The sequence below is a fragment of the Manacus vitellinus genome, unplaced genomic scaffold, assembly GCF_001715985.3.
Source record: "Manacus vitellinus isolate BGI_N305 unplaced genomic scaffold, ASM171598v3 scaffold_2_pilon, whole genome shotgun sequence".
Lineage (NCBI taxonomy): Eukaryota > Metazoa > Chordata > Aves > Passeriformes > Pipridae > Manacus > Manacus vitellinus.
In genome coordinates, this window is record NW_021940208.1 from 47,346,410 (window position 1) to 47,360,216 (window position 13,807).

The following is a 13,807-nucleotide window of genomic DNA, read 5'->3' on the forward strand; positions in this document are numbered from 1 at the left end:
TCCTACTCCAGCCAGTCTAGTAAATGTTCATGAAACATCATTAGTAAATTTATGAAATTCTTGTTCTGCAGTTGTCCCTTAGATAAATAACAAATTGGGCTTTTACAGTTGTGAAGGTACAGGTAGTCAGCTGGTGTAAACTACTTCCACTTCAGATGCATACTACTTAACCTCAATCTGTGTTAAAAACAGTAAACTGTTCTTTAAAATGTCCCTTATGCAATTTTCAATAAAGACAATTCATTTTATTTGACTATAATTAAAACAGTAGTGTTTCCAACCTTATAAAGTACTTTGAGACCTTTCATAGAGAAAAGTAACAGCAACATACAAACCCAGAAATGTCTGACGCAAATGCTCTGAGTTCAAAATTTAAAAAAAACCCAACCAAACAAAAAAAGGCAGCAAAATAAATAAAAAAAACAAACTGATAACTAAATGTGTTGCTAGTAAAACCCCAAAACTGAAGCATAGATTGAAACATGGGAATGATGCCTAAAAATCTTTAGGCATCAAGAACACTAAGATGTTGTTAAAAATTCCCATAACTCAAGTAATTATATGTTCAGGCCTGTCCCCTGCTCTCCCACTGTATTTTCATGAGGTGAGCTCATGAATTGTCAAGCCTTATAAATTAAGACTGTTTCACAAGGTGAAAGTATGTGTCCACACAAAACAGCATGGACTTCACTGAGTCCCAGCAGACAACTGGGATCCTTCTGTAAAGGTGTAGCTGTGGGTTGAAGGCCAAAGGCTTGATTTGTCAAGCTCTAAAAGTCAGTCATCTCTTCTTGACCTAACGTGTTTGTGACTTTCAAAACAATTTTGATTTGTTTTGTTTTGTTTTTAAAGTTTCTGAAGATCTTGGAAATTTTACTGCATCAAGATCCTTGACTGAATGCCGAAAAGGAAGTCAGGCTCTGACCTGCTGTAGTCTGCCCAGCAATTGGCTTCTGTCAGTAGGCTTAGGGCTTCCTTCAGTCACTTCATAGGTCAAGAGCCCTAAGTTCATCTTTTTATTTTGGATATAACTGATAGAAATTGAAATATGAGGATCTCATTAGAATGACCTCAATGAAAATAATGGTTCACTCACAAATGACATAAGCTGTAGTCAGACTTATTTTAAAGCCTGCCATTTATTTAGAAATCAGTGTCAGTGCTGCTGATTATTCTGAGGAGATTAATTATGTGATCCTTAGACAGCTGGTTGACTTAGCAGAGATCATTACGCTGTCATTACTCCTACAGCCGTCTGGTAATGGCGCCTATATCAGCGTGGGTTTCTGCATTTAGCAATCCTGTAGTAGTTCTCTGAAAGTTCTGTACTGTGCTGTGGGTATGTTTGTATTGAAGTTTTTACTGAACAAATGGCTGTAATGAATATTTAGAAATGATACCTCCAGTACCTGCTAACACAGATTAAGAATGAAACTTCGGGAGGGTAGGGGATAATGGTGCAGTGGGTGGGAGTTGGAGTATTATGAAGATAATTTCTCTCTTGCTGTTTGCTTATGATAGTGGTTGCTTTTTCCAGAAAAGCATTTTGTGACTCTTCAGAGACAAGTAGTTTGTTTAGATTGCTTTTGCTTCTGGTGCTCCCTATGAAAGGTCAAAATACTTGCAGTATTTTGTACTTCCAATGCAAAACGTGCAGTTGCTTGTTTCCACAGTTAAGTAATATTTAAAGGGATATTTATTTTGCCCTGTAGACACACAAAGAGGGAGGAAATTACCTCATCAAAATGAAGTGACATGTGCCTGGATTCCCTAGATTATCTGTAGCTAGTGGAAAGAGAGCGAGGCACCTTGGGAAGGTGATTTAGTGCACTGAAAATCTGAGTCTGCGTAGTGGCACAATATTACATCATCTGGGCAAACACGAGTCCACCCTGTCTTGTGCAGTGATGCTAGGTTGGATATTTTCACAATAACTTAGTACACCTAGTCCTATATGCAAGAGTTTAACCATAAGTGCCTGCCTTCAGATGTGGCACCAGATGCTTATGTTTTGCATTATCAGAGGATGAATGATAAGAAATATCATTATTTCAAGTAAAGTGAAGAGATGATTAATTCATGACAAGCTTTCTTTAGTGTCTTAGATTTCTTCATTCAGATTTGGAATGATTGAACTCTGCTGGCTTTGTTCCCTGTAGGGTCATACCAAGATCAATGCCTTCAACTGGGCTAAGGTTAGAAAGTTGAGCTTCAAGAGGAAACGTTTTCTTATCAAACTACGGCCTGATGTGAACGTAAGTCCTTGTCAGGAATTGATGAAGCTGACAAAGAGTTATTTGTTAAATTTCTGCTCACAGATCACACATGGTTTTTATCATGTTCACGAATATATTTTTAAAATTGTTTTTTAATTAATTGCTTATGTTCACTGTTGGTACTGTGCACATCAACCTGGCATCTCAGCTGAGCAGTCGTAGCAAAGGAAATGTAAACTGAATCGGTCATAGTAGAATGTCCCAGAGTCATCTTCTGGGTGCGACTCTGGTACTGTATCATCAATTCTTAAGTTATAGCACGTAAACAACTTATTCTATTTAATATTCAAACCATTGATTTATCTCTGTCATATTTGTCAATGAAAGGAAATTTGAGCAATAGCTTTGATACTGATAGGCAAATCAGTGATGTCCCAAAGTGGGAAGGATAAGGCCTGTTAAGTTTGAAAACCAATAAACTGAGAAAAAGCTTAAGCTTTTTTTTTTTTTTTTTGATATCACAGCACCTGATTTGTCAGTGCATTTCTCTAATGTATGTTGCTTGCCGGCTTACATTGCAAATGCTATCCCTATTTTCAGAGTTCGTTCCAGGACACTCTGGAATTCCTTATGGCCAGTCGAGATTTTTGCAAGTCTTTCTGGAAGATCTGTGTGGAGCATCATGCCTTTTTCAGGCTTTTTGAGGAACCTAAACCAAAGCCTAAACCTGTTCTTTTTTCTAGAGGTTCTTCATTTAGGTTCAGGTAAGACCTGCATTCTTCTTTCTACATTTGCTACCTCTCCCTAAATCTCTGCACAAAAGGTGTGTTTTATACTAGCATCTGAGTAAAGAAATGCATTTCAGGGGTTTTCATCTTGGTTCCAGGGCTTACTGATACCAGATATGGCTGGTATTTGACTGAAAAGGATTCATGAATATTTTTTCTTCATGAGAGAAAAACTTAACCCCTGCTTCCCTTTCCAGTGTGGTGACTTCCCAGTAATATAGTACCCTATAGAGGGTACACAACTAAATTTAAGCAGTTCTGAAATGACATCAAAAAGTAGCTCCATAGCAAAAAAAAAAGAGGCAAGTAACATGCAAAATGGTAAAAATTTGTGTCTATCTGACCAGGTTCCTTTTCTTATGATCTTGACATGAGTTTCTGCTGATAGTGACAAATATTTTTCTGGTTTCTGTGACTTCATATGAGGGATGTATACATGTTTGTGATGACCAGCTTGTATATTGTATTAAATATTTTAACAATGGTTTTCTTCCAGTGGTCGGACTCAGAAGCAAGTTCTTGACTATGTTAAGGAAGGAGGGCACAAAAAAGTGCAGTTTGAAAGGTGAGAGGAAATAAATTAACTATCCCACTACGTTTTAATCAAAGTTGTGATTTCCAGAGTGTTATATTTTGAGATCTTGGCACCAGTCCAACTAAAAAATTTCTTCTGTACTGGTTTGATAGTTTATCACGTGTATAATATCCTTGTGGTCCTGAATGTTTTGGCAGAAGTTTCATAACTTATAGTTCAGTTAAAATCAATAGTCTTCAATCTGTTTTTCAGCAATGAGTGTCCTATTGCTGCAGATAACTTTCTCCCAATTTGATTTGCACCCTCTTTGGTGGGATGTGGTTAATTTATGTGAACAGCCATATTCAGCTCAGAGTAAAACTGAAAGTAGCAGGAAAAGTATAGGCAACCTCAAGGGAGAGGTCTCCAGGGAAACTGAAGCTCTTCCAACTTGCTAGAGCCAGTTCTGTCTGAACTCATCTTGCTCATGGTAAGCTGAAAGCAATGGCCAAAATGCCACAAAGACCATGACAATAGTTCATTGCTTATGATTCATGTTTACGTGAAAGACCATTTTTGCTCCAGTGCCTCTCCCTTTTCTTACAATAGTATGTTTGCAAGACATACCTCATTTAAGTTTAGCAGAAAGGAGTAAAGTTAATCTGATTTGGAGCAAACTTTTATGAAAGCTGTTATTCAAAGGTTTTGTTTTAACAGAGGCATATCTCTTGATTCCTCTTTGTAGAAAAAACCCTGAAACAGCTCCTTATGTGATTTTCCTTTTATCTCCAGGAAACACAGCAAGATTCATTCCATCAGGAGTCTGACTGCACAGCCTTCAGAACAGCATACAGAGGTGCCAAAAGAAGTTAGTGATGTTGATGAAACCCTGGGTCATTCCTTTTAAACATTTCTTGTTAGATTACCCTCCACTGATTACTGTTTTGAAACTCCAAGAGCATAGTTTTCTGCTCACTTGCTATTTAACTGGGAGCTGAGGAACCCTGGGTGTCATAAGCTTTGGGTTCTGCAGAGCGAAACAGCATCGCTTGTAGACAACTAGACAAATATAAGTAGTAAACTTGTCTGAGCTGTAATAATGACCACAATCCACAGTGTTACTGCCAGAGTCCTAGGCTGTAGCTGGCTATTGCATCTGGGGAAAGTGTAATTATTTCCCTTCACTGGAAGGTCTTGGTTGCCCATTTCAAGGTGTTAGATTGTATTAACGAGGGAGGAGAACAATTGTTTCCTCAGAAAAAAATTACAGCTCTGAATTTCTAAGCCATTATCTCTGATAAATACCTTATGTATTTATCCTGTATTAATAGCTGTTATGTGTTAGGAGTTTGCAAATCCAATAGCCCAGTAGTGGTGAAGCTGCAGCAACTGCATGTTCCCAGGTCCAGCTAGGAGTAAGGCTGAACATATAACTACTGTAGGCACCTACATGAATGTACATATACATTATATGTACAGATACCCACACAGTCAGCCACATATGTAAACAGAAACAGAAAACAGCTCTCCCACAAGCACAAACAGTGCCAGTGGCCTCACCCTGTTGTACTCTTTGGCTTATCTGGATGAAAGTTTATTAGGGGAAAATATGTATACATATATGCAATATGGTTCCCTCCTGGCACTGGTCTTAGACAGTCTATCCAGAAGCAGGCCCCTGGACCTCCAGGTCTCCTAGTGGCTGGTACCTGCACACACGAGCAACAAAGGCTTACAGCCCCACTCCAGTTCCTGGTACTCAGATCTACAGGCACACACATAATGCACACGTATGCTGGTAATTCATCTTAGTCTGCCCAGTAAGTTGGATCCTCTGGCTCCTGGTAATAACCTCATGCAGAGAGACACACACGTACAAAGATATCTCTCCACTACCTGGTACAGATTTGGAGCATTGCCAGTAGCTGGCTCTCAGGCCTTACAGTCTTTCCAGTGCCTGGCCTGACTTATGGCTGTTCCAGTACTTGGCTCCCAACTCTCTTATCCTACTCACCAACTAGTCTAGTGCAATGTTTGCTGGCAATTACACATTGACCTCCCCACCCAGCCAATACGTACATGCTCCAGTCTCTCCAGTTGCTGGCGTGCCAAACACACCAAACCCATGGGCTGATGGCTCTGCTGGGACAGCCTTCAGAGGAGCCAGGTCAGGAAGCTCCATTTTCCTGGCTAGGTTATTGCTTTTCATCTACCTGCCAGTGCTTCTCTGTGCTCATCTGTGTTTGGAGAGGTCAACCGTTGATCACATAACCTTATGTTAGGTAGAGCTTAAATGGCAGGAGCAAGCTACTAGGTTCGTGTATTTAAGAATGCTACGCGAACCTTCACCTTCCATTCATTGCTTCCTTTCAATATTCATGGTCTCTCTCCTTTCTTCAAATCTAGGAACTTCTGAGAATTCTGTTATAAATTGAGCCCATTTCAAATATTTTATAGCATTTTCATATTGCTAAGAAAAGCTCAGGGAGATGGACCACGGCTGCTGGGCAGGTGTAATATACTTTTGTGTGCAGAAAAGCCAGCCTAGGAACTCATGGCAGGTATTCTCCAGGGAGTCAATGTGGGGTGCTCAAAAGCACCTTTCTAGTGTATCTAAGTAGTCTGTGCAGAATTTTTCTTATGTTTTTGTCTTTTCCTCAAGCTTCTCAGAGTAGTGTGAACAGGTTGATGTTCTTAGTGTGTTGATGGTTGTCTTAGGGCATCAAAACACCTCAAATACCCCTTTTTATATTATCACTACCTTCTGTCTGCCTTCTCTTCCCTTGCTTAGTTTATGTATTTTTTCTATTCTTCAAGATCAGAAAACTCTTTTTTAAAATTCTAATTAATTTTGAATCTTGGGTTACCTCTTTTGTTTTTAAAGAGAATCCTATGTTGCTGCAGATGCAGTGCAAAATTCTGTTGTGTAATTACATGTAGCCTTTTCCTTCTGGCTCCCCTCCCTCTCCTCCCTCTCCCTTCGTCTCCCCCTTTCCTTCCCTCTATTATCTTTCCAGAGTGCTAGAGCCTATGGAGACGACAATGCTGCTGTAGCAGTGCAGAGCAGTCGGCAAGCAAAGGAGTTGAAAGCCTCAACAGAAGACACTGGACAGCACAAGAGCCCTTCCTTGAAGAAGAGTCCAAAGGAAGGCAGAAAGGTGGATGGAGCAGTGGTGTCAACAGTGGAGGAAGAAGAGGAACCTTCTAAGGACAGGATGCAGCAGAACAGACCTCAATCACAGCAACCAAGCACAGGTCCAGCTTCCAGGGCTGCTCATGGCAGCAGCACCTCCATTCCTTTCATTGACTGCAGTGATGTAGATAGCGAGTATGATCTCCTCAGAGGACAAATAACCCGGTCATATTCCCAAACAAATGACAATTATGAGGGTGATTTGACCAGTGGTGCCTATATTCACTACAGAGATGAAAATCGCAATAGAACTAGATATAGGGATTCCTCAGCTTCTCTAAAGTCTTCCCAGTATCTCTCTGAAGAGTACCTTGATGATAACACAGCTGATCTCTCCTTCTACACTGGGGGAAGCCCCAGGATGCCAAGGCATAGCTCTCTGGTTGATGAAATGTTTAGAGGACCAGGGAGCCGTAGTCCGCTGGCCACTCCATTGCCTCCCAGTAGTAAAGGGTCAAGCCCTAACATGAGCCTGAGTAGAACTGGCTCTCAGAGTTATGTTTCAGAAAATGGGCATGACTGCAGGATAAGGACTGGTGAGGAAGATAACCATACCAGCAACTGCCATGGGTACTGCAGATATTCTCCAGGCTCTCAACGGTCTCGTGCACAGAAAACCCAAAATCTCTGCAATAAATCAGTTACAGATCCATTTATCCTAAGTCAGATATCCTCAACCCCTGGGCCAGACTACAGATCAGAGAGGTATTGTAAAGGTGGTGGGGTGGCTAAGATGTCTTCTCCAGAAGGCAAAATGATGGCCAATGGTATGCCAGCTGGGGTACAGTCAAAGCAGAGCCCAGTCATGCAGTCACTACGTGCCAGTGGTGTGGTGGATCACATGGCTGCAATCCAGATGATGGAGGGCTCCACCAGCAGTGGGACAGAATCTAGTGATTCTGACTCAGAAATCATTAACCCCTTCACTCATCCCCTGGTGTTTGGAAATCCCATTGTGCTGAGTTCCTCTCCTATGCCTAGAAATAAGTACTCCTTTGGAAGCCTTCAGCTTGATGAGGAGGTAGAGGAGGATGTGTCTGTTGGCCTCGGTGATGAAGATGGTGTGCAGGTCTTTAGCTGCTAGGGATCGAGGGATACTGTGATTGCTCATTAAAGTGGTTGCATCTTCTAGGGCTTGTGATGAGTGGCTGGTAATAATTTCAGCACATAGGGTGTTTCAAACATTATCATTGTACAGACCAGCCAGAGGAAAAGGATTCTAGAACACAGTAATAAGTCTCAGTGACACTTAACAGTAAACATCTCCTCTGAAAGGCAGGAGGAGAGGAAAATTTTTACTGATTTAGGTACCTTTGTAAAACTTTATACACTCACCTATTCTTTGTATGAAGTCATACTTTAGGTGTATATTGTAGCTTCTTTGACACTTGACTAGTTATTTTGACAAAACAAACAAAAATTAAGTAGGTACAGTTTGCTCTTTTGTATGTCTCTCACAATCTTTTTTCTCTCCTATATAAGGAGAGCAACTTATGAGTGCCTCAACAGAGTTAGGAGAAAAAAAAATAAACTTGTGGCCAAATGTAGGCAGCTTGATGTTCAAGAAAACTTGTTGAAATCTTGAAATATGCTGGAAAATCTTTTCATAACAAGAATGTGTTTGGTCTACTCATCTTCATAATTTATTTTATAATCTCGACTGAGGATACAAATTAGGCATGTATACAGAAAAAATGACAGTATTGGCTTTTTCTTCAGTAGGTTCAACAGGCTGATTTGGTGTTGGAGATTTTGAAACTCCAAACTATTCCTTGGGCAAGAAAGAGAACAAGATGAAAGATATAATTCTAGTGAAAAAAGCTTGGATTGAAACAGCTCTAATAAAGAGTGGTATGAGTATTACTTCCAAGGCAATCCTTTCTATCCTTTATCAGTGTGGTGTAAAGATTAATTGCAGGAGATTTTTCTTCCCTTATTCTTTCAGTGGAATTATTATAGAGACATCAAAGTTCTGTTGTGGGTTATTTTTGGTGGGTGGTTTGGAGATGGTGGCTGTTTAATTTTATTTTTTGCTTTGATCATGAAAAATCTTTATCTGTGTAGGATCCAATTAGTATGTTGTAGGCTATCCTTTTAGTAGTGCCACCTCATAAATTTTTCATCCTCTGACATAGAGAATGATGGGACTAACTGTGGTCCAGGCTGATTATCTTCTGTGCTATACATAGAGTAGCAAGATTTTTCACATGTCCAGAAGGACAAAGAGACTAATTCTGTGTGTACTGCCTTTTCACAGGCTAAAACTATTGAGAATTAAGGCCATATCCTAATAAAATCTGATTTTAGTTTCTTCAAGTTAATTGAGAAAATCCAGATGAAAGGTCTCCTGTATGGAAAGTGTCTTACAGTTACTAGATCTGGGAGACAAGATGTGCTCTGTATGACTGGCCTTAATTTTAACTTTTATACATTTTTCTCGTGGAAGAATGGAATTAAATCTGAGAATTTTTAGGTGATAAACACCAGCATTGGCTGAACTGCAGATCACTTCCAGTGACCTGTATCATGCAGTACATACATAAAGCAATGATGAATCCATTTACATAAGTACTGATGAACAAGTTACAGGACTCTGGAAATCTAGACAATATAAAATTTTCAAGATTGTTTTTACAAAATAAGAAAATAAGAATTCTTTTTAATTTTTCTAATGCCTTGGTCTATGCACACTTTAACAGAGTTTAATCTGCATGAAGGATGTTTAAAAATATTAGGCATGTGTTATATACTTTATTTTTTTGCAAGTAAAATATATCTTTGTGTAAATATAAGTTTTAACTCTTTCATCTCCTTTAGCGTGTTGGTTTTTTTAGACATTAGATACTTCATTTTTGAATAGGAATGATTCAAAGCATCTCTTTAGACATTGATATTTTGAAGACAGGGAATGTTCTTGTTTATTCCTGTAGTTTAAAGCATGAGTCTAGAAACAGCAAGATTTATAATTAGGGAAAAGCTTGCTTGTATATGATTCTAAAAGAGGGTTATTTGTGTTTTGGGTTTAGAATAGATGTAAAATAATTGCCTTGAACTTCTCAACACATAAGATGAAATATAGTAGTTGAAGCCCACATCAGCAGACAGTGTGAGCATGGGGAAGTAGGTGCATGAGTCCCCTTTTGATTTATTTTTTGCTGCCTGTGCAGCAAAAGTACCAATATTATTTTATATTATAAAGTAAAGTAATAGCAATCCAGACAGATGAATTAATTGCTTTGTTAGCCAGTAAAATTAGAGTTCAAATAATGGATTTTCAACACAAGGATTTGCAGTCACTTCTGCTACTTAAGAAAAGTGAATACATTTTATGATCTTTGGATTTAAGTGAATATAAAATTTTGTAAGTGGTGTTTACTATTTTGCATCCTTTCAGATGCTGTTTCCAGGTCTGATTTCTTCTGTCATATACCTACAAAGATACTGCATTTATAACTTAATAAGAACAAACCTGCTGGTAGCTGGACTTAGGCTACTTGCTAATAAGGTCTCTCAACAATTTTTCCAATTTGAATATTATCCTCAAAAATGCTATATGAGGATTTTTCTCTGACAGTTTTCTGTCATCTGGCATTTTTTCATCTTTAAATGTTTTAGTAGTTGTTGTTTTAACGCATGTGGAATTCTTCCAGTTAGAAGAAATAATGTTTGTAAATTACATAGGAAATAATTTCATTTAGGATTAATCACTTCTGCAGTGTTCTAATGCCACTGAAGCTCCGATTAATATCAGTAGACAAGCATTTAATTAAAAACAGTCTGTGGGCCAAATGCCTCCACCAGACACGTGGTTCATGTCTGAGCCCTTGCCAAGAATGGTTAAGTGAGAAAGCAGTTTTAAATTGACATTTTCACATAGAATCAGGTTCCTTAAAATTCACCTGGGAATTTTTTTTCTGTGGGACAAGTCAGAAGGACCTTGCAGAGAAGAACAGAAACCTTTGGGGCAAGTCTGTAAATGAGATGAGATGGAGGAATTCTTATTCTGGCTCACAAAGTGCACATGGTAAAAGGAGCCTGTCAGTTCTTGTTAGTCGTTGCAAGCATTGATTAATCTGCATACGCTGGTCAACAGCAGTGATCTAAGCTTACCTGTCTAACAGAGGTAGTGACAGGCAAAGTAGAAGACTTGATTCTCCCATCAATTTCAATAGATTTTGCAATGTGGTTGATGGTACTTTTCCTCTCAATAATTAATTTTCAATCCCATACTGATCAAGTGCCCAGATATCCTTAGGCAGTTGCTATAAATGAGGCAGCTGAATCCCAGCAAGATTGAGCAGCTTTATCTACTCTGAATTGAGTAGTCCTGACTCACCCATCTCCTGTCTTCCCAGAGGATGTGAAGGAAGCTTCTTGTTGGGTTGTCCAGGCATGTTATCACACAGTTGTAAATAATTCTGTCCACGTAGTTGGATGAATACAGAGACTAGTTGCAAAAATGGTTAGAGGTTTGTCCATAATAATATGCAGATCTAGGTAATCTCTGGATAAAAGGAACTCTTTCATTCTTTGCTATTGCAACTACTTGTCCACATTCAGTCATCCTCGATGATGACAATAGAAAGGTCATGTCAGATAATTTTAAGTTTTCTCCTACTCAGCAGCTGCTCAAACTTATTATGTCCTCTTGGGATCTTCTCCTGGAAGGTTTTTTTGATGTCAGCCTTTCCTAGAGTCTAGTTTTCCTCAGTGACCTGGGATATAAAATTTTAGAATAAATAGATGAAGGAAACATGGAAAGTGGCAAGTTGATGTAGGAGCCAGGACCTACATAGGATATTGCACGTATGGAGTTTTGAATAATTGATATCTGAATGGCCTAGACTGCACTGTTTTTGGTTTAAGTCCATATCCACGTGTTCTTGTGCTTGGCAGCAGGGGGATGTTTTCTGAAGATGATTTTTGCCTAGTGCTGCCGTTGTCTCAAGTCACCCATAGGTCATAGGCCTTCCTAACAGGCCCCATCCCATTGACCATTGTAATGCATGCTAAATACAAATTATATCAAAGAAAAACTGGAAGAGAAATATCTGTAGCTGCAAAAATGTCAGCATGTAACTGAAAGTTTTTAGGTTTGCTGTGTTTGCGTTTACACTGTGTGGGCTATACAGAGCTAAGATCAGTTAGAGACAGATGAGCATAATAAAAGATTTGCATGTTAACAGTTTGAAAAATCATATCAGTCTATTAGTTTGCTTCATGATTAAAGGACATGCAAAACTAGACAAAATTTTCTCCAGAGAGTAGCACTGGCAATGCTGAACGTAATCATTAGAACCCAGCAAAGGGTGAAAAAACAATGGTTTGTGAATCAGTTCACTAAATGGGGCTAGTATTATAAGACCAGATGCTTCAGGACCTGTATTTTCACCCCTGAATATTTGTAGGACTGGTTTGCATTTGGACCAGCATTTGTGGTGCAGCTTCTGATAATTGAAGCAGCTCTATTCATTCTGAAGCAGTAGCATTCATGCCAGAAGTTTCTTTCTGATCTCTCTATCTGTACATGCAAGTACTTGGTGGTGACCAGAGCAAGTTAAATGGAAAATGGGCGAGACAGATCTGAAAGCTGTTTATAGGACCTCTTTTTCTTTAGTAAGAAGAAGAGATGATTTCAATTTTATCTTCTTCTGTCCCACAACAAACACATAAATGTAAAGAGTCTCCATAATCACCAGAAGTTTCTTCTGGGGGGCTCCAGGGTCAGGAAGACAAGCAAGAGAGAATAGCACCCAAAAACTTATGGACTTATTCATTTACAATGCCCTTTGACATAGTGTGCTTTCCACTTTTTTTCTGAGAGTTTAAAGACCCAATAATTTTATAGAGTACTCGGAGAGCAAGAATTATGTTGATCAGTTGAACTGATAATGCAGACCTGATTTTGAATATTGAAAATCAGTTATTCAGATCTCATCAGTATGATTTATATGCAATTAGCATGAACTGTGGCTATTTCTAGAACAGTTTTTTAATAGAAAAAAAAAGGTATCTGACCTATAAATTCTGTCAAATACTCCATTTGTTTAACGAATCTCATTTGTTATAATGAACCATTAGATTGCTATCAGAATTGACATTAGAATGAAATTTTAATTGCTGCAATTTAACTTCTAATGATTAAAAACAAATTAACAATTCAAGTTTTTCCTGACTTCCATACTTGTTTGAGGGAGTTGGGTGTCACTTAGCCTTGTGCACAAGAACGTGAACCACTGGAGAATCCCCTTCATTCAGCAGCATTGTTGTTACTAGCTGGAAAGGGCAGTTGAGTGGGAAGGAAAGAGGTTCTCTGTTCAAGCATGTAATAAAGTGAAGGAAGCCAAAGTCCCTTTTAGTCTTCCAATAATGCTTCTCTCCCTCTCAACAGCTTCAGTTGAGAAGGCAGTTTCTATGTATTTTGGCACATCTCTTGCTCTTCATTTAGGGGATCTATCCTCTTGTCCATATGAAATAAGAGAAACCCTATATATATGAATCTTCTTAAACAAATTTTAATATACAGGTCTTTCTTTTGTTAGCTACTGTCAGACTCAAGCGGTAGGAAAACAGTCCTCTTGTCAGAAACCCAGCTGCTCGTTCATGTCTCCTACTTGTTGATGATGGGTTTGGGTTTTCTGATGGTAAGTGGCAGATGCAGTGTTAACATCACGAGGACCCAAAGCTTAGAGTGATGTGTAACTTTTCTCAAATGTGTGTAGCAGCAGACTGGTTTTAGTCAAGCTACATTAGGAAAAATTTTGCTTGTACTGTCAAATTCTAGGAAAGAAGGAAATTTAAATCCTGGGAAACTGACATTAGCCAAATATTTTTCCTCTTCTGTTTCAGTAGTTTCTATAGTTGCTGAAATATGCCTAGACAAGGGCACATATCTTATTTACTTATTTATGATGAAAATAATTGTGCAACATGTGGATCCTGAGCAAAAGCATCTTCTGTGGTTTTCCCTGTGGTTAGGCTATGTGATGCCATTGGTATTTTAAAATACAGAATTTCTATTTAAAAATCAAAGGTATCATATGAATAAAAAGCCTACTTCGGGTGACAAATAGCAGTTTTTCAGAGCATTTTGTCT

The 13,807-nt window shown here is 38.7% G+C and overlaps 1 protein-coding gene across 2 annotated transcripts in view; it reads left to right on the forward strand.

Moving 5' to 3' along the window:
• FARP1 (FERM, ARH/RhoGEF and pleckstrin domain protein 1) overlaps positions 1 to 13,807 on the forward strand; it is a 181,221-nt gene that overhangs the window by 129,330 nt on the left and 38,084 nt on the right. For both annotated transcript variants that reach the window (XM_018071128.1, XM_018071129.1), the window contains exons 9-13: positions 2,160 to 2,255; positions 2,817 to 2,980; positions 3,501 to 3,569; positions 4,311 to 4,386; positions 6,536 to 6,773. In XM_018071128.1, coding sequence (XP_017926617.1) covers positions 2,160 to 2,255; positions 2,817 to 2,980; positions 3,501 to 3,569; positions 4,311 to 4,386; positions 6,536 to 6,773 — 643 coding nt within the window. The remainder of the gene's footprint in view (positions 1 to 2,159; positions 2,256 to 2,816; positions 2,981 to 3,500; positions 3,570 to 4,310; positions 4,387 to 6,535; positions 6,774 to 13,807) is intronic.